The sequence below is a fragment of the Macaca fascicularis genome, chromosome 12 (assembly GCF_037993035.2).
Source record: "Macaca fascicularis isolate 582-1 chromosome 12, T2T-MFA8v1.1".
Classification (NCBI taxonomy): Eukaryota; Metazoa; Chordata; class Mammalia; order Primates; family Cercopithecidae; genus Macaca; species Macaca fascicularis.
This window is the reverse complement of record NC_088386.1, coordinates 112295533-112316054: the sequence shown is the minus strand read 5'-3', so window position 1 is coordinate 112316054 and position 20522 is coordinate 112295533. Positions and strand designations below refer to the sequence as shown.

Sequence of the window (20522 nt, the reverse complement as noted above, 5' to 3'; positions counted from 1 at the left end):
GGGAGGCAGAGGTTGCAGTGAGTTGAAACTGTGCCACTGCACTCCAGCCTGGGTGACAGTGAGACGCTGTCTCAAAAAGAAAAAAAATTCAGCTTTTGTCAAATAATTCCCTCTAAATCACAAGTTCCAAATAGTAGCAGCCAGAGAGTCTCAAGATCAACGTGAGCCATCCTTTCTGCTTCAGCCAGCACTTATTAAGTTATCATCTCATATTCAAACCTAATTGTGCAGTTCACAGCAAGTTTTGCTCAAGGAACCAAAGGCTCTTCCTTTATATTTAATTCCTATGTCAGGAGAGCAGATAGAGATTAAAGACCACCTCTTTTTTTTTACTAAAGGGACAATGGGACCCAAAATGTTTAATTATTTACCCAATGTCACACAGTAAGTCACATAAGAAGGAGACAAAAGGAAGGAACCCAGTTTTTCCCTCACATTGAAGCCCTAGCCTGCCAGGCAAGATGGCCAATGACTCAGAGCTCCCAGGGTTGGTTCGTGTCTGTCCTGGCCTGGTTGGTACCCACAGATGACTCCTTCCTTGGTTTGGGAGGCCCAGTAGGCCGTCAGGATTGGGAGTAAAGTAGAGGAACATAAGCTATGCTAGCTGCAAACCCAATGTGGAATTGTTACAGCCAGATAGATAAGGGACTAGTATTCTGGTACAGTCTGAGATATGACCATATTTCCTTTTTCCAGGCATGTTAGAATTTATTGCCCTATCTAAGCAAAACACAGAGAAGAAAAATGATAAGCCCAAACTGGCTTCTTCTTCTTGCACTTATGCTGTCTGTACACATACCCCTTGCCTTGGTCAGTCTGTAAAGTGCTTGTTACAATGCAGAAGTCCCTGGCCTTGGCTTCTGCCTCAGACAGAACTCTATTAGGAAGTCCATTCCTAGTGAGACTCTCCTATCTTTCTTGATCATCCCATCCAGTTTTAGAAGTACACTGAGAGCCTATTCTCAGAAGTAATCTATGGTCACTTCCACCTAAGCTAAGCAATCCTAGCTCACTTCTAATTCCTAAAGTCTATGTACCCATGCTTCTAGCACTTCCATGACAGCAGGAAGGTTTCCCAGGCCTGGGAAATTTCACTACTGCCACCTCACCCTTATGGCAAAAGAGGCCTGGCATTTGTCTGGGCTGTCATAAAGCCACCGTCTCAGTGGATGTGGACAAGGCTGCATCCTCACCGTTACTTACCCTGTACTCAAGCATCCCACCAGAGCAAACGAAGGAGAAGATTCTTCGAAAATACATCAAATTTAAGGTGAATTATTAAAGCTTAACAAAGCATGATATAAAACAAGTAAGGAAGGCTTCTCACTTAGTTTACTGTGCTCTTCCAAGAGAAAGCTCCACTTCCTGGTCTTGACGTCTGCAATGACAAGAAATAAATAAGCAAGTAAGACACCCTGTCCTCCTGCTACGTGATCACACTTACTCATTTATTACTTGGCTTCATAAACTTCCATTAAGCTTAAAGACAATGTGGCAGCTGGTCCTGTACCTAGCACTGCGGATAGAGAAGTTAGGAGAGTACTTTCCCTGGAGGCTTCCCCAATATACTGGGAGGAAAGAGAGGCAGAGATGCTGGCAACACTGGGTTGTAAGGGTTGTGACAAAAGGTGCCACAGGATACACAGCTGGGGAGGGTCTAGCAGGTCAGAAATGCCCTGAGTGACGGGGGTGATAACTGTAGCTCACACCTAAGCACCATTCATGTTCAGCCCGGCACTGTGCCAACACTCAGTGGCACCATCTCATCTACCCTCCCAAGTGGGCTGTTGTTAACTCCATTTTACACATGGGAAAGAAGCTGCATGTGGTCAGAGAGGTCAAACTGCCGAAGTTTCCATTTCAGCTCTGCCTCTTGCTAGCTATGTCACCTCGGGCAATTCACTGTAACACCTCTCCCTCAGTTTCCATCTCTGAAAAATAAGCCCCTACCTCACTGCTTACTGTGAGGATTATGTGAAATTAAAGTAAAATGCTTATAAAAGTATGACTGGAAAACAATGAGCACCCTAAAAATCCAGTTATTATGAATTATTGTTAGTGTGATTATTACATCATCTGCTAATTAGCATAGTGTAGTATAAATTACACACATTATCAACTAAAAAGGTGAGCATCTTTCTACCCAATGGTGGCTCATTATTTAAATAGAGGAATTTCTCTACTAATCTATCTTTTGGAAAATCAAGGACGCTTGGTCTCGGTAAATGCTATCTGGGCAGCGAAAGTTCATTCTTCACTGTATGGTTCCTTCAAAAGCAAGGTGGTCAGACAGAGGTATCTTGGACACAGTGAGTCAGTTTCAGGAAAAAGCAAGGTCGTCCAGGTACAACCGGATGGAAGGAACAAAGCAGACAGACTAATCTTAAATGCAGAACTAGAAGAGGAAGGCCCTTCCTGACAACTTGATTCTCACAGTGGCACAGCAGCAATCAGGAAACGTTGTGAGCAACAGCTGAGGCAAAGGAACCAATCATGGTTTTTGGACATCCGGGTGTGAGCAGTATCAGTATCAATACTTTCATGGTACCCACTCCCAGAATGCAGACCATGTCAGGAGTGTGATCTCACAGGCCGGTGACAGACACACATCACTGTATTTGCCTTTTTTATCTTTTATTGAGATTGTAGCCCAGGCTGGAGTGCAGTGGTGCGATCTTGGTTCACTGCAACCTCTGCATCCCAGACTCAAGTGATTCTCCTGCCTCAGCCTCCCAAGTAGCTGGGATTACAGGCTGGAACCACCATGCCTGGTTAGTTTTTGTATTTTTAGTAGACAGGTTTCCATCATGTTGGCCAGGCTGGTCTCAAACTCCTGTGACCTCAGGTGATCCACCCACCTCGGCCTCCCAAACTGCTGGGATTACAGGCCATTGCACCCGGCCTGTATTTGCCTTTTACGGGCCACCCCAAGCAGAAGCCAGACATCCAAGGGGGCAGGAAAGGCAAAGGATCTAGGCTGTTGTGGAGCAGCTCATTTCACGACCCGTCTGGGCCTCGCACAACTCCCCTATGCCCTGCTCACCAGCCTGCCCTCATCAGTCCAAACTCCATCCACCTAAGGATGATGACGTAGCAACCAGCATCAGCCTCCCCCGGAAGGAACCAAAATCCTGATGAAAACTCTTGTTGAGCAAGCAATTCTAGAGGCTTCTTCCAGGACGATGCTTGAATGTGAGGTCTCAAAGGCATGAGGTTTTAAGTATTTAAGTTCTACCTGATTAAGAACAAGATTAAACCAATTCAAGAATGGGGAAACACCGATCCATAAAAACTATATCGTTTTTAAAAAACAATGTGGCCCAAGCTAAGAATGACACCCAGGAGTCCAGAATCTATAGCTGCTTCTCCTCTATTCTGATGGGGCAGCTTTTGAAGAACCTCACAAAAAGATAAAGCAAAACGACCAGGCGTGGTGGCTCACGCCTGTAATTAATCCCAGCACTTTGGGAGGCCAAGGCGGGCGGAGAAGTTCGAGATCAGCCTGGCCAACATGGTGAAACTCCGCCTCTACTAAAAATAAAAAATTAGCCCAGTGTGGTGGCGGGTGCCTGTAGTCCCTGCTACTCAGGAGGCTGAGGCAGGAAAATCACTTGAACCGAGGAGGCAGAGGTTGCAATGAGCCAGGATTGTGCCACTGCACTCCAGCCTGGGCAACCGAGTGAAACTCTGTCTCAAAAATAAATAAAATACAGCAAAACTATTCTGCCTTGGCCAGTAGATTTCAAGACTGGCTTATAATTAGGCTCATCTGAAGATTAAAAAAAAAAATGAAACAAACAAACAAAACAGCAATGTCCAAGCCCCACCTCAGACAAAATAAATCAACTTATCTGGATAAGAACTAGGCATCGGTGTTTCTAAAGTGGCCCCGTGATGCTGACGGGCAGGCCGAGAGGAGAACTATCAGCATTTTCAAACTATGGCACCATCACCAGCAGCAGCACCAGCTCAGAGAACTTGTGAGAAACGCAAATTTTTGGCTCCACGCTCAAGTTCCAGAATCAGAAACTCCGGTAGTGGGGCCCAGCGATCTGCGTTTTAACATCCCCTGCAGGCGGTTCCCTGCAGGCTCAAGTTTGAAAACCACGAAGTTTGCATATGGAAAAGCATTTATTTTTATGGCAACCACCTGTTTTTTTGCTCTGCAAAGGCCAAAATAAAAACAGATGGGTTTTAAATGGCTGAAGCAGGAATTTACCTGCTTCCACCAAGAAGGCATTGACCAGGGGGAAATTATGGGGTCTTCTCTTTGGAAGGCCTTAATGACAAAACAGCCGCCACTGTATGTTTACTATCTGGAATAATTAACGTGTCATCTTTCTATAGGAAGAGGAGCAGAACGGGAAGGCTTTCCCAAGAAAGTAAATTTTGAATATTCAAGGTAGAGAAAAACACCCTATGTTGAGATCACAGACCATACTACACATTCAGGGAATCAGACAAAGACCAATTACTTGCCGTATCTTCTGGAATCCATCTGTTTAAAAAGTGCAATCAGGTCCTGTGAATATCCGATGTCTGCCTCGAAGTAGGCCCTGGATATGAGCATGCATCGCCCTTTGACAAAGGAAAGCGACGGAGCTGATGGAAGGCCGGCCTGTCCCTCACTGCTGGTGGAGGGTGACTCGCTGCTGCCATAGGCCCATTCCAGAGGCTGCAGGTTGACCGTGGGGAGGCTCTGGGCTGCTTTCACTGCCAAAGAAGAAGAATCGAACAGAAGTGATAAAGCAGAGGGCTATGATGTGGCTTTGAAACACAGGCAAGGGAAGAGGGAGAAAGTGGGGAAGGGACATGTTCAAGAGGCACTAGGTTTGGCAGGAAGGCAAGAAAAGGCACTGTTAGATTAGGAAGGCTTGAAAGTGTTTTCTAGTTGGGGCTTTGGGAATTTCAATATTTGTTGAATGTAACTTTCCATCTCCTTAAGTTTTTCTTTTTTTTTTTTTTGAGACAGGGTCTTGCTCTGTCACCCAGGCTGGAGTGCAGTGCCATGATCAGGGCTTACTACAGCCTCAAACTCCCTGGCTCAAACCATCCTCCACCTCAGACTCCCCAGTAGCTGGGACCACAGGTGTGCACCACCACATGGGGTTAACTTTCGTATTTTTTGTCGAGACAGGGTTTCGCTATGTTGCCCAGGCTGGTATCAAACCCCTAAGCTCAAGCCATCTACCCGCCTGAGCCTCCTGAAGTGCTGGTATTACAGGCGTGAGGCACCATACCTGGCCTCCCTACATTTTTCAAATCAAAAAATTTAAAATTCAGAAATTAACAAGGGAAAGAGGAAGCTTACCAGGATGAATAAACTTATTAGATAATTTCTGGCACTGTGTTGGAGAAGCCACTGAGGTCAGCACACCACAAATCACCCAGTTAAGCCCACTCCTAGGTCGCTACTCTGTCTACTGCTCAGAGAAGAAAGGAGTGAGGACCAGGATCACCAGGTCACAAACGCACAGTTCTAAACATTATTTCATCTACTACAGATGCATTTTTATAATTAACAAATTCAACTGTATAACACTAAGCTGTCAACAGACACACACTGAAGTGAAAGGCAAAAACCCTGAGTAAAGAAATATAAAAAGAGCTTATGCTTTAAAAAAGTACTAAGACCACAAAAGAAGAGGATAGAGATGTAGCCAATTCAAAAAAGGAGGAAGAAGACTAACAAACATTTGAAGAAATGTTCACCTTCACAAATAATCAGAAAAATAAGGGACTTTTTTACTTATCAAACTTGTCAAAATTACTTATCAAAATTGATGAGAAACAATTAGACAACCATATTGCTAGTTGGGAATAAAACCTTCTAGAAAACAATTTGGCAATTATAGCAAGAGCTCTAAGAATAATGATTCAACTTCTGGGAATCTATCCCAACTACCAATTGAAAATACAGACCAAAACTTAGGTACGAAGGTGTTCCTCTCCAGCTTTAAAACTGGAAAAACTGGCAGCAAATTAAAATCAAGCAGGAAAAAAAAAAAAAAAACAATTTAAGCAATGTACGACACATTCGTAAGACAGAATGTTATATAGCTATTAAAATTTATTTTGTACTAAAAATTTTGGAAAAGACAAAAGTAATTCAACAACACGAAACCATTATGTGAAGGCCAAAATGGCCCATTATGATAATGGACACATTTTCATCACTTAGAATTAACTGTTAACATTCAGTAAAATAAATATGCTTTATGCTGGTGCATTAAATTAAAAGGGCAAAATAAAAAGTATATGCATATATAAAACTTGATATTTTAATGCACAGAAAAAAGGCTGGAGGATATGAAACCAAAATGTTAATAATGGTTAGTTGAGTGGGGAGATTACAGGGGATAGTTTTTCTTCTTCACAGTCAAAATATGTTCTACAGTGAGTATGTGGTAGGGTTAATGAAGCAAAATCCAGAGATACACCTAAAGCAAAATGACAAAAAGACTGATACAGAGACAATTTTATATGTTATACTGATAAAAAGCCAATCACGACACACAATCATGAACCTATCTGAAACTTAGAAATACAAGGAGAAATTCACAAATCCATAATTATGGCAAGAAATTTCAAGCAGGCAAAAGGCCAAGTGTGTAACACATTGGTAAAGATATAGAGGAGTCAAACAATCAGAAAAATTCATCTAAAAGCTATATGGAAATTTTTTTTTTCTCTTCTGTAAGCTTCATTGAGAAGTATATAGGCAGAATTTTGTACCCAATAAACATGGTTTTCAAAACATGTGAGCATTACACAAAGCAATGGTAGTCAGGCACAGTGGCTCACACCTATAATCCCAGCACTTTTGGAGGCTGAGGCAGGTGGATCACCTGAGGTCAGGGGTTCAAGACCAGCCTGGCCAACATGGAGGAAGCCCCATCTCTACTAAAAATACAAAAATTAGCCAGGCGTGGTGGTATACGCCTGAAATCCCAGCTACTCAAGAGGCTGAGGCAGGAGAATCACTTGAACCCAGAAGGCAGAAGTTGCAGGGAGTCAAGACTGCACCACTGCACTCCAGCCTGGGTGACAGAGTGAGACTCTGTCTCAAAAGAAAAAAAAAAGTAATGATATCAGACAAAAAACCTAAATGAATCTGCAAAAGCAGGAGTCATCTAAGCCACCAGGCACCGTGATCACAACAAGCGTAAAAGACAAAACAAACAACCGCAACAGGTGAAACCACTGGTTTAAAATCACCAGCAATGAGAATACCAGGCATCAAAATCTGCAATCTTTATCCAGAGCCTTGGGTCTCCCCCTTCCAACACCAAACAAATGGATTAAAAAATGAGCCCTCTCTAGACGGAGCTAGCAGCAAGCAGTGTTACAGATTGAACTGTGTCCCTCCGAAATTCATGTTAAACACATAGCACAGGACCTCAGAATGTGATTGTATACGGAGACAGGGCCTTTAAAGATTAATAAGGTAAATGAGGTCACCAAGGTGGGCAACAGTCCAATGAATGGTGTTCTTCTAAGAAAAGGGAGAGATGCTAGGCATTTGCACACACAAAGGAAAATCCACACAAGGACACAGAGAGAAGGCAGCCGCCGCAGGGCATGGAGAGAGGCCTCTGAAGAAACCAACCCTACCAATCTCAGGCTTCCAGCCTCCAGGACTGTGAAAAAATAAACTTCTATTGTTGAAGCCACCCAGTCAGTGGTACTTTGTCACGGCAGCCCTCGCAAACGAACACGCTAGCAGCTACCAAAGAAAGAGATACCGCCTAATGTACACATTTCAAGAGGCCAAGGAGAAAACCAGGAAATTCTACAGGGAGCTGTCCCATCACTGGCCCAAACCACCCTCCCCACAAACTGTACTGGTGCCTCCAGATCATCCTACCTCATGCCCCAAATCTGCAAATCGGCCTAAGCATACATCCTTATCTTTTCCCTTCTTAAGCTGGGGGGAGGAAGAGAGGGTGTAGAAATGGCAGGTGGGGGAGAGGAGTAGAATACATGGAAGATGAAAACACACATGGCTGACGCTTTAACACACGTGTGCAGGCTCCATGCGCCAGGATCAAGTGACAAAAACTTCAGTGTATGATAGTTTTCTCAGAAGACAGAGGGACGTAACCAGGTACTGACTATGACCAGACACTGCATTAGAACTTGCCTGGCCAATGCCCCCTCCTTGCATTTTTGAGTAGTTCGCTGCACAGAGAGTACTCTGAGGATCTGTGCTGTTTGCTGAACGGTTACCTTCCTGGGAGCAGGGGCTGGCAGGCTGCCTGAGCTGCCTGTCACTGCTGGGGCCAGCATAGTCTGGTGGGAACATGTAGTCTGAAGTCATACTGTCTGGGTTTGAATCCCAGTTGTACAACTTATTGGCTATGTGACCCTGTGTTACTGACTCATCCTCCCTGGGCCTCAGTTTTGCCATCTGTAAAAGTTATTATAAGGAATAAAAGTTAGCTTAAGGGACTTAGAATTGCCTAATGCATAGCAAGCATCATTTACTGCTAGCTTTTGTTAATATTACCAATGGCCTTCACCCACAGAGCTGCTTCATTAGGCTAGACATAGTGGGAAGGAGTGTGGAGTGGTGCCCTGAAAGCTTTCACCACCTGTAAAGCCATGCATACCATAAGCTAGACTACATGTGATACTCCAAAGATTTTCAGCGCCAGGGTCGCCCTCCATGAGGGACAGCCATGTGCCTACTTACTCAGGGCACTATAGTCATTCATGCTGAAGTTCCACGTCTTGGTGTCAGGATCTGAAACAAAACAGAGAGCTGATGACTATGGTTACAATTTGTACTTGGGCACTTAACACAAGCTTGTCTTCTAAATGAATCAATGAATGCACGCCAAGTTCACAACAGCTGACCAGCAAGCCTCCACTGATCTATAAAAATCTCTGTAGAGGACAAACAGTAAATATAGATAATTCTTTTATTCCATGTAGTGGAATCCAACTCAGGCCCTGGGAAGTTATGAACTTCACCTAAGTGGACTGAGGGCAGAGTTAGGACTAGAATCCAAGTTCTCCAGGTCATAGTGTGGTCAGGAAAAGCAGTATGAGGAGCAATGGCTCCGGGCTGTAATTGAGCTGGTCACATCCTGACGCTGCCTTTCCAGACCAATGAAACTGGGCCTGTCACTTACTCTTGCTGAGCCAGTTCCATCGCCTTAAAAACTGAAATTACATCTACTTATTTCAAAAAAACTGCTATTCAGCTTAAGTGCTACAATGCATATAAAGCACCTGGCAGAGGAAGCGTCTTCTCAGTAACATTCAACCATTCTCCAGATGGCCATGTGACAACCATCAAGTTTGGCAGCTGTTTGAGGGAATGACTATTATGAAGGGAAACACAAGCTAAAATTGAAAAATTTTTAACAACTGGATGGACAGAATGTGCCAATGCACTCTCTTAATATTTATGAGAAACTGTTAGATTAAAAGAGACTCCAAAAATAAGAAAAAAAAAAAACACCAAACACCTGAAGAACAAAGACATTACCATATCTCTTGCTGGGCAGGCTCTTAAACACTGCAATGAGTTCCGCATTGTACCCAATTAACACCTGGAAACGATCGCCGTTCCTTATGCACTTTCCCTTCTGAGAGATCACTCCTTTTTCGACTGAGGACCCTGACTTCTGTTGGAGTCTTCCTTCTGTCCCTGAGCTCGAATGGATATAAGAAATGTTCTGCCCCGAGGTAGAGGCTTTTGCTGTCTCGGCCTCTAACTTAGCATCCCTGGGAGGCTGTCCAGGGGAACGAGCTGGTGTCTCTTGGGAATTCTTTGCTTTGGCCAAAGGCTCATGAGTTGGGTGAGCAAAGGGTGTGAACCTGATCTCAGGTGAAGCCTCGGCATGACCTTGACCTAACTCATAACTCAAGAGCTGCTGTTTAGGGACCTCTGGAGGACTTTGTGCCAAGGGAGGAGAGATTCCAGTGAGAGCCATTTGACTTCGTGGGCTGTGGCCTGGGCAGGCAGCAGGCATTTCTTCTGGCTTTTTCCATATTCCCTTTGCTTGAAAACTGTGGGAATCATGAGGTCTTTGGTCAGCATTAGATGAGCTACTGAGATTCTGTTGCTTGAAAATTACACCATGGCTCACTGGCTTACAAGACTCCCTTGGGAAATTTTGGGATGGGCCTTGCTTGGCCTGGGATAGGTTGCCAGCAATGGAGGTGCCTGAGCTAGTCCTCTGATGCTGTTCTGCCAATAACTTCTCGGCTCTACGGGCCAGAGCCTTTTGTCGATTCTCTTCAATCTTTTTCCTCTGCTCCTCTGTAAGAGGCAAGGACATTTTCACAGAGAAATGCTTATGCAGGAATGTCAATCTTTAATTGGAAAAATTGGCAAAAGCTGTGGAAGAAAGTAAGCAGAATTAAATGAACATTACATGTATTAATTGCCATGCTCCAACCATGATTTTAACAAGCTTTTGTCCCGGAAAATGCATAATGCGCACAACTAAAGGATATATTAAAGTTTCTTTTATAATTGCACACACACTGAAATAGCAGGTAGCATATGATAAAATAAAGATCCTGATCAAAAAGCAAAAAGCAGGCCAGGTATGGTGGCTCATGCCTGTAATCCCAGCACTTTGGGAAGCTGAGGCAGGCAGATCACTTGAGGTCAGGAGTTTGAGACCAGCCTGGCCAACATAGTGAAACCCCGTCTCTACTAAAAATACAAAATTAGCCAGGCGTGGTGGTGCATGCCTGTAATCCCAGCTACTTGGGAAGCTGAGGCAGGAGAATTGCTTGATCCTGGGAGGCAGAGGTTGCAGTGAGCCAAGATCATGACACCGCACTCCAGCCTGGATGACAAGAGCAAAATTCTCAAAAAAAAAAAAAAAAAGCAAAAAGCAAATCCAAAGCTAAAAAGGCATTTCAGAGGCAATATTTCTTTCCTTCCCATGGCCCAGCCAAGGTGAGTTATCAGAACCTAACAAAGTTATGCAGTGCAACTTAAATCCATCAGGATAATGAGAAAGGTCACATTTTTAACCAGAAAGCATAATAGATTAGGCTGAAATAGACCAACCAACCACATACCATGGCGTGACACTTGCTAAAATAGTCTCTTTCCAACCTAGAAGAAGGAAAAAAAGCATTAGCCTCCCATAGACTGCACACTAAATTCTCCCCTCACATTCACCCCTTTTTATCATTCCTGGCACATCAGTCTGCCTGTGGCTCAGTGCAAGCCACAGCAGCTGGCCTTAGTATCTGATTTCCAGAACACAACACATGGGACAACTGACTAACTCTCCTGGGAAAATAAGGGGCAGAAAAAAAATTATGTGTTTACTGTGCAAATTAAGATGCTACGTAAAGATGTAAACAAAAAAAGAATAAAATTAATCTGTAATCTTACCAGCCATCAATAACCAGAGTTGAAATTAATAATTTAGAGTATATAGTTCGGATTTTTTTTTCATCCATAACCATATGGCACATATTTAGGAGACATAAGAATTTATTATAAAGTAGTAACATTGTAAACATTCCATATTGCATCATGATTATTTTTTTCCGTGAATTTACCCGGAATATTTATTTTCCTATGAGCTGAGACATTTTTACAGTATTTTAGAAGCAGGGGGCAGGACACCAATTTGTCTGGCTTGGTTCAGACTAAATAGCCTGCATCTAATGTAATGCTGTGTAATGGTTAGAATGACGATGTAGGGGTACTCCAGTAGCACTGCTTAGGCCTCTGGGCAGCTATAGGGTTCAAAGGCTTCCTTCCCTGCTGGAGCTCCCTTTGGCCAGAACCCAACCCCTCTCCCCACTCCCCCACCACGAAGTATCTATCCCCAGAGAACTTCCACCTTCTTCAACCATTAGCAGTTAGGAAGGGGTGAAGAGGTTAGGGAAAGGTTTTGGAGGTGCACAGCAGAAGCCCTGTCTCGCTGGGTAACACACTACTGCCTAAGTTTCCAACCAGGGATCTCCTGCACCTCCAAACTCCCCAAATCCCAGGCCTGGTGAGCTGTCTCCATTAACCAGGGAGATGAGGCCATAAGACCCACTGATCAGCCCCAAACCATAAATCCATCCCGCCACATGGGCGCCCCTCTTCCTCTCTAGGCAGGGACCTCTACCTCCCCGGCATTTCGGGGCGCGCCTCACCCGGCCTCAAGGTAAGCGGGCGCCACGCCCCACTCCCACCCCTACGATCTCCACTTGGATTCACCCTTCCCACTGGCCCACTTCCTCCTCCAGGCTGGCATTGGTCTCGTCCGCCTCCGCCGCCTTCCTGCCAGTCTACCACTTTCTCACCCAGGGAGGCCCAGAACGCGAGCCGCATTAGCCCCCGGCCCTGACCCCAGGCGCGACTCCAGAGCCTCCCGAGAGGGGCCAGTCTTCCGAGTGGACGGTTAGGCCCTGGGTATTCAAGCGCTGCGAGTTCACCCGCCTTATTGTAGCGGCCAGGTCTGAAGGGCTCGGCTACCGCTGAACTACACTTCCCAGCAGGCAACGCGGCCTCAGTTTCGCTTCCAAAAGTAAGACGAGAACGCGAGCGGGGCTGCAGGGTCTTCTGGGACTTGTAGTTCGGGACGGGAGCCTGGCGAGAAACGGGAGCTGCAACGTCACGGGCGGCGAGAAAGTGGTGCACCCTGGAAGTTGTAGTTCTCCAGAGGTTTAGCCAAACGCCAGGTCCTGAAAGCCTGGGACATTGAGGTTCCCAAATCCGGAGTCTCGTGTCTCCAGAGGGCATCCCAGACAGCCATACTAACTTGGCAGCTCTTAATAAAAAGTATCTCCCCGGAGCATCCATTACTGGTGTTGCTACACTTGCAATTTAAGCCCTACCCGCTGCGCCCGCCTGCCATCGTCATCATTGCAGTCATCAGTCACTGCGTTTAGCATAAATATGAGTCACCTCATTTAACCGCACAACACCCTATGGAACACATTCTTGTCCCCATTTTACAGAGGGGGAAATTGAGACAGCTAGTTGATAATATTTCTCAAGGCTTTATTAAGCTAGCTTGTGATTCTGATTCCATAGTCCCTCCTCTTGAGAGAAGATGAGTCATGAGACTTGAGTCATTTTACCCCATCCTGAGCACCAACATCCTGAGCTATCCTGAGTACCATTGGTGATAAATATAATATTTCTTTATCATCAGTGTGCATATCAATGTTGCTATTGTTCTATTTTCAAACATGGCTTATTTAAAAACAAACATGTCTACTAAAGGATTTGGAAAAAAATGGACAAGACATGCTAAGAAAAAGGAAGCACAGCAATGTGTGTAGTTTGATTCTTTTTTTGTTTGTTTGTTTTTTTAATCCTCACCTATACATGTATGTAAACTCATAAAGGTCTGGGAAGGAAATTTGAAAACTCACCAAACTGTCCAGGAGCAGAGTGGCATGGAATACAGTTTTCAGCTTTTTAATCTCTATTTTTCAGAATGATTTGAATTTTCTAAAATAATAATGTAGAACTTGTGTGACTTTTGAAGCAATAAATAATCTTCCTTCCTCCTTCCTTCCTTGCTTTTTTTTTTCTTTTTGACAGAGTCTCATTCTGTTGCCCAGACTGAGTGCAGTGGTGTGATCTTGGCTCACTGCAGCCTCCGCCTCCTGGGTTCAAATGATTCTCCTGCCTCAGCCTCCCAAATAGCTGGGATTATGGGTGCACGCCACCATGCCTGGTTAATTTTTGTATTTTTAGTAGAGACAGAGTTTCACCATGTTGGCCAGGCTGATTTCGAACTCCTGACCTCAAGTGATCCACCTGCCTTGGTCTCCCAAAGTGCTGGGATTACAGGTGTGAGCCATTGCGCCTGGCCCATTTTTCTTAAATAACAAAGACATTGCCTGTCTTAGGGGATTTGTGTGAGGTTTAGTAGTAGAAAGTATTCAAATCTCAGCTCTGCCTTTTTTTTGACCTGACATACCCAGTGACTGGGCCTCCATTTTCTCATCTGTAAAGTAAATGTAGAAAACAATACCACCTTGGTAAATCCCCTTGTTATTAGAATCAAAGCAGGGCATTATGAGGGGAAGTGCTTAGTGAACTGTGAAATCCCGGAACAGGTAAGAGAGGAATGTTGTTATTATTTGAGGTAAATCTCTTATATCGTCCATTTCTCTATACCTAGTGCTCATTTCCTACTATATAGTGTGAACAGAAACTAGTTAATGAACACCTGTCCCTGCCCTTCCTGTCTCCCAACAGAGTCAGTTAATTTGCTAAGAAAGCTGAGTGCTGTGCACTTGACTCATGTCTGTCACCAATTCATATGACCATCACTTCACTTTCCTGGGCCTCAGTCATCTCACCTGTAAAATGATATCCTGCTATGACATATGCTAAGAGGGCCTGTGGACCAGCGGATCCTAATCTTAGATCCTAGAATTCTTGTAGATTCACAGATCTTACCCCAGAAATTCCAATTCAGTAAGTCTGGAATTGAGTTAGAAGATGTAATTACCTTTCTAGCTCTACCATTCTAAAATTCTAAGAATAGGAAATTAAAATATGCATTTGAGGCTGGGTGTAGTGGCTCATGCCTATAATCCCAGCACTTTGGGAGGCCAAGGTGGGCAGGATCACCTGAGGTCCAGAGTTCGAGACTAGCCTAGCCAACATGGTGAAACTCCAACTCTACAAAACCCCATCTAATAGAAAAATTAGCCAGGTGTGGTGGTGCACGCCTGTAATTCCAGCTACTCGGGAGGCTGAGGCAGGAGAATCACTTGAACCCCAGAGGCGAAGGTTGCAGTGAGCTGAGATCATGCCATTGCACTTCAGCCTGGGCGACAAGAGTGAAACTCCATCTCAACAACAACAAAAAATGCATTTGGGGGGAATAATCCTCTTCAGAAAGTAAACTAATTAGATCCCACTCAACAGTTACATCTTTTGCTTTGTCAATAGCATCGTTTACTGAAGTCTTAATGTATGCAAGGCTTTTTTAAAAACTATTATTTCACCAGTTCTTAAGGTAGATTATAATGAAAATTCATTTAGTAAAAAAAAGTTTAAAGGCCTGGAAGAAAACATAGGAAACAAGGAGTGAAAAGAGAGGAGAAGACAGTTGTAGCAATTAAGCTCCAATTTGACCTTGAGCTTTCTAGCGGATAAGCAAAAATGTCCAGAAGTCATGTAAGACCTTCAACCAAACACAGCACAGCTGAAGCTCCCAAATACTGGTTACCTAAGCACTGAGCAGTGCCAAAATGGTTGGAAGCGTCACCTGGTTGCCTTAGAAACAAGCAAACAAAAGGACAATGGAATGAATATGTTGTAAAACTAAATTTTTACAATTAATTATAAAATCCTGAGGGTCTATTTAATAGGTTTTAAAGTTTAACTGGTTTTTCTTTAGTAAAGTGATGATTATCATAAATACCTCTATTGGGCAAAATAAAAAGTTGTTTTTTCTTCCAAAACTTAATCCAATAATGTTTAGTCTGTGAAATCCAAAAAGCTGGCAGACACCACTATAAGGGAATCCAGAGATGAGTAAGGTCTAGTTTTTCTCCCTCCAAAAGGTTACAGTACTTGGAGAACAGAAGACAAATAACTAGAACAGCCAGATTTAACAAATGTCTCAAATATTTGTCCCAAATATTGTGTGGGATATACTTGCACTAAAAATGGATTTAAACATATCTGAAATTCAAATGTAACTGGGCATACTGTATTTTACTTAACAGCCTCCTATTATCAGTAGCTCAGGACTTAGTTGAGCAGCAAGCAAATATGCATTGATAGATGATTCACGGATATATTGACACACTGCATTTTAAAGCTAGAAGGGGCTTTAGAGACCATCTGGTTTCATAGGTGAAGGAATAGAGGCCAGATCGGCTGCCAGTCCATATGGCACCTGTGTTAGTCTGCTCAGGCTCAAAAAAAAAAAAAAAAAAAAAAAAAAAAAACCACCACCATAGACCGGGTGGCTTAAACAACAGAAATTTATCTTCTCACAATTTTGGAGCCTGCAAAGTCCAAGATCGAGGCCAATTTGGTTTCTGGTGAGGACTCTCTTCCTCTCCTCTCTATGTCCTCATGCAGTGGAGAGGGAGAGAGCACAGGCCCCTCTGGTGTCCCTTGTTAGGACGCTGATCCTGTCATATCAGAGCCTCGCCCTTAGGACCTCACTGAACCTTCATTCCCTCCTTGCAGGTCTTGTCTCCAAATATGGTCACAGTAGGGGTTAGGGCTTCAGTATATGAATCTCGGGGGCACACAGTTCAGTCCATAGCAGCACCTTTGTGTGTTGTAAAAACACACCCCTTTCTCCCAGGAAAGCAGCCTGGCTCCAGAACCCACTGCAAGCAGAGTATTGCCAGCCCCCAGCGGGGTCCCCGGCCAAATGGCAGTCTTGCTGCCACCCCAGAAGAATGCCCCTCTTTTGCCAAAGCTACTTCCCCAGGTGGAAGAAACATCGATTTCCCATCTCTCTTTGGAGTAACCATCCCTCCCCAACTTCATGCAGACTTGGGAGAGTGTTCATCAGAGGGCCTCACCCTCGGGGAAGTAGTGGATGCAAAACATGAGGGGAAACACCAGACCCCTCCTTCTGGGAACTCAATCTATAAGGATATGATACAATGAGAAAAAGACAACGGAGCTGATAGAGCCCAGCAGTGGCTTTGAATGGAGTCTGTTCCTTAGTTCCTGTCACCTAGCTTCGAGAGTCACCCTGCCCCTGTTATTCCTGAGCCTTGATTTTGCTATTCTGTGAACTACCTCTAGCCTTCCAGTGAATTCTTTATTTTTATTTTTGGAGTAGGGAGACTCTAATTAACCAAAGTCAGTCTCTGTTGCTTGCATCCAAAGAACTCCGACTTCTTCTTCTTCTTTTTTTTGTGTGTTTTGAGGCGGAGTCTCGATGGGTCACCCAGGCTGGAGTGCAGTGGCGCGATCTCGGTTCACTGCAACTTCTGCCTCCTGGATTCAAGCAATTCTCCTACCTCAGCCTTCTGAGTAGCTGGGATTACAGATGCAAACCACCATGCCCAGCTAAATTTTGTACTTTTAGTAGAGACGGGGTGTCACCATGTTGGACAGGCTAGTCTTGAACTCCTGGGCTCAAGTGATCCACCCGCCTCAGCCTCCCAAATTGCTAGGATTACAGGCGTGAGCCACTGTGCCTGGCCAAGAACCCTGACTTCTAACTCTCCAGTCAAAGGAATTTTATCCTCTCTCCCTCCCTTTTCCTTCCTTCTTTTCATCCTTCCCTGAAATATGCTGAACTCTCAATAAGCTGAAAGTTTAGTGTGAAATACAGGTGCAAAAAGGCAACGTTTACAAAAGGATCCAAATAATGTGAATTTGTCATTCTCAGGTTCAACCAAAGTCCCTTAGGATTCCACAACACCATCTCTAGGTTATCTTGGATTCTTGGTCCCTTGAGGACAAGAGTTGCATCTAAGACATATTCTTTCCAGTCTATAACTCTGAATTATCCACCTTGTGTACTCTGGGGTCCTCAAAGTGTAATAGCAGCACTACGAATACATTTCCAGAGAATCTATCTCATTTTCTTTTCCTAACCCATAAAGTGGGATTTAGAAAGGACCTTAGAGAGCATTAATCTGTCTTTAGAGCTAAAGAAATGGAAGCCCCGAGAAGTTAGCTGTGCTTGATGTCATAGACCAGGCAGAGGCCAGGCTGGAATGAGGCACCTCGGTCCCCTGGTAGGGCTCTTTCTAGATACTAATTAAATGCTTGCCCTTGCCTGACAGTGTATGTCTGGGCACCTAAAGCAGCTTCAAGTTCCTCTCTCTGGAGCTTACCTGCTAGTGATGTAAGTACTGGGCTTCCCTCTTCCCTCAGCAAGGATTCCCTAGAGAGCGCTTGACAGCCCTTTGGAGAGAGCCTTTTTGACAGCCACCCCTAGGGCATGTCATCGCTCAGGTTAATTACACCTAGAGTGCTGTGATGAGATTCAGGAGCAGATGCAAGACTTTGGGTGGAAAAGGAGGCTATTCCCCTCTCAGATGCTGCCAGTTGGCAAAGACATTTGCATATCCAAAGCACAGAGGAGTAATGTAAAGGTTTATAAGCCAAGAAATTCACCTTCCTTAGCAGTTGTTCCATTCTGATGGACTTAATTGCTTGGAGTCTGACAGTTCCGTTTTTCTTCCTCCTCTTGTCTGCCTCCGTCTAGCCCTCCTTCTCCCTCAACTCTAAATGTCTTATGAAGACAGAATCTCCATGTGATTTCTTTACACCACGCATTCCATGGCTTGGTGTGAGAGTTCTCTTAGTGTCTTAATTTCTCTAACTGGTCTTGGTGGCTGTGATTACTTCACAAGCCTCTCTCTCAAACCTGGCACATTTTTTGCTGGGATGGCTTTGTCCGTCCTTTGCTAAAAGCACCCATCTAGACACCCTGCTCCAGTGTTTTTAGACTTAAGAAATTTTACTTTTTCTATTCCTTCAATATTGCAAATTCCACTTATTATTCACATTCATCCATTCGTTCTTTTTCTTCTTTTTTTTTTTTAGACAGGGGCTGAGTCTGTCATTCAGGTTGTAGTGCAGTGGTGTGACCTTGTCTCACTGCAAACTCTGCCTCCCGGGCTCAGATGATCCGCCCACCTCAGCCTCCCAAGTAACTGGGACTACAGGTGTGCACCAGCGTGCCCGGCTACTTTTTGTATTTTTAGTAGAGACGGGCTTTTGCCATATTGCCCAGGCTGGTCTCGAACTCCTGGCCTCAAGTGATCCACCCGTCTCAGCCTCCCAAAGTGATCCCCCAAAGGGATTGATTACATGTGTGAGCCACCACACCTAGCCCTCATCCATTCATTCTTATTTTCACTTAACAAAAATTCAAGGACCTACTATGGGCCGCACAGTGTGCAGAGGCACCAAGGCTGCAATACTGACGTCACCCTTTTAAAATAAAGCTTACAGTTTAGTTAGGGAGGCAGATCCCCCACATACAAAAGAAACAAAAAGAAACAAATCAGCTAAATGATAAGTGCTGTGAGGGACCTAAACAGAGGGCCCAATTGGACACTTAAGATGGAACTATTTCAGAGTGGCAGGAAAGGTGTCCCCAGGGGAGACCTGAAGGAGGAGAGGAAGCAGCCATGCGGAGCTCAGAGGGACGCGGGTTCTGAATGAGCTACAAGGGCAAGCAACATTGAGCCCAGGCAAGGAAGAGCTGAGCTGGGCATGTTTGGGAAGTGGAAGCGAGGATGGCTTGGCTGGAGGAAGTGCAAGAGGATAAAAAGGACACAAGATGGGGCTGGGGAGAGAAATAGGACAGATAACATCCAGGTTCTGCAGTACCACACAAAGACATTGGGAATTTGTTCTGAGAGCAACAGGAGGCCCCTAATAAGATGCACACCAGAGTGGAGTAACTTGTGTGTCTCAGGAAGGTTCTTGCTTTCTGGGGCAGAAAGCCCCAGAGGAGGGCAGAGTGCCGACAGGAGGACCTCTTAGGAAGCCGTTGCAGGAGTTCGGGGAAGAGATGATGGTGATGGAACTGGATGGACAGATTGGAAAGCTATTTGGAGGTGGCCCCAGCACCATCTCTCTATCTCAGGGAGCCTGAATCTCTGAGTCCAGCACATGCACATGCAGAACTCCCCTGCTCGCCTCCTGTTGGCCACAATGGACATGAAGTTGGCTTAGAAATTTGAGTTTGGCTAGGCGTGATGGCTTATTCCTGTAATCCCAGCACTTTAGGAGGCTGAGGCGGGCGGATCACTTGAGGTCAGGAATTTGAGACCAGCCTGGCTGATGTGGTAAAACTCCATCTCTATTAAAAATACAAAAAAATTAGCTGAGTATGGTGGCACATGCCTGTAATCCCAGCTACTCAGGAGGCCAAGGCAAGAGAATCGCTTGAACTTAGGAAGTGGAGGTTGCAGTGAGCCAAGATCATGCCACTGCACTCCAGCCTGGGTGACAAAGCGAGACTCTCTCAAAAAAAAAAGAAAGAAAGAAAGAAAGAGAAAAAAAGAAAGAAAGAAAGAAAAAAGAAAGAAAGAAAGGAAGAAAAAGAAAGAAAGAAAGAAAGAAAGAAAGAAAGAAAGAAAGAAAGAAAGAAAGAAAGAAAGAAAGAAAGAAAGAAAATTGAGGTCATATACTAAACTTTCTTTTACTTTTTTCTTTTTTTGAGACATGATCTTGCGCTATCACCCCAGGCCGGAATGCAGTGACATGATCATAAATCACTGCAACGTTGAACTTCTCAGCTCAAGGGATCATTTCACCTCAGCCTCTTGACTATCTGAAATTACAGGCACATGCCACCAAGCCCGGCTAATTTTTAAGATTATTTTTTGTAGAGATGGGGTCTCACTATGTTGCCCAGGCTGGTCTTGAACTCCTGAGCTCAAGTGATCCTCCTGCCTTGGCCTCCCAAATTGCTGAGATTTCAAGTGTGAGCCATCACATTGGGCTGGACTTTCTTATGGACCATTTATTCCTGCATATGAGGCAGCTTATTTACAGAGACATAGATTGGAAAAATTATGTTCTTTCATGATTATTAAGGGAGAATGAAGGCAAAGGGAAGCCAAGTAGCTTGTGC

The 20522-nt window shown here is 44.5% G+C and overlaps 1 protein-coding gene across 9 annotated transcripts in view; it reads right to left on the bottom strand.

Annotated features, from left to right (window-relative positions):
• SMARCAL1 (SNF2 related chromatin remodeling annealing helicase 1) overlaps positions 1 to 12436 on the bottom strand; it is a 65437-nt gene extending 53001 nt beyond the window's left edge. For 3 of the 9 annotated variants that reach the window (XM_005574231.3, XM_045367679.2, XM_045367678.2), the window contains exons 1-6: positions 12280 to 12436; positions 11050 to 11086; positions 9497 to 10351; positions 8696 to 8746; positions 4480 to 4713; positions 1328 to 1378 (exon numbers count right to left, since the gene is read on the bottom strand). In XM_005574231.3, coding sequence (XP_005574288.3) covers positions 1328 to 1378; positions 4480 to 4713; positions 8696 to 8746; positions 9497 to 10292 — 1132 coding nt within the window. In that variant the 5' untranslated portion in view covers positions 10293 to 10351; positions 11050 to 11086; positions 12280 to 12436. Of the gene's footprint in view, positions 1 to 1327; positions 1379 to 4479; positions 4714 to 8695; positions 8747 to 9496; positions 10352 to 11049; positions 11087 to 12129 lie in introns of all 9 variants that reach the window. The other 6 variants (XM_005574232.4, XM_074010031.1, XM_074010029.1 and 3 more) reach the window with 4 other exon arrangements.
• Between the last annotated feature and the right edge of the window lie 8086 nt (positions 12437 to 20522).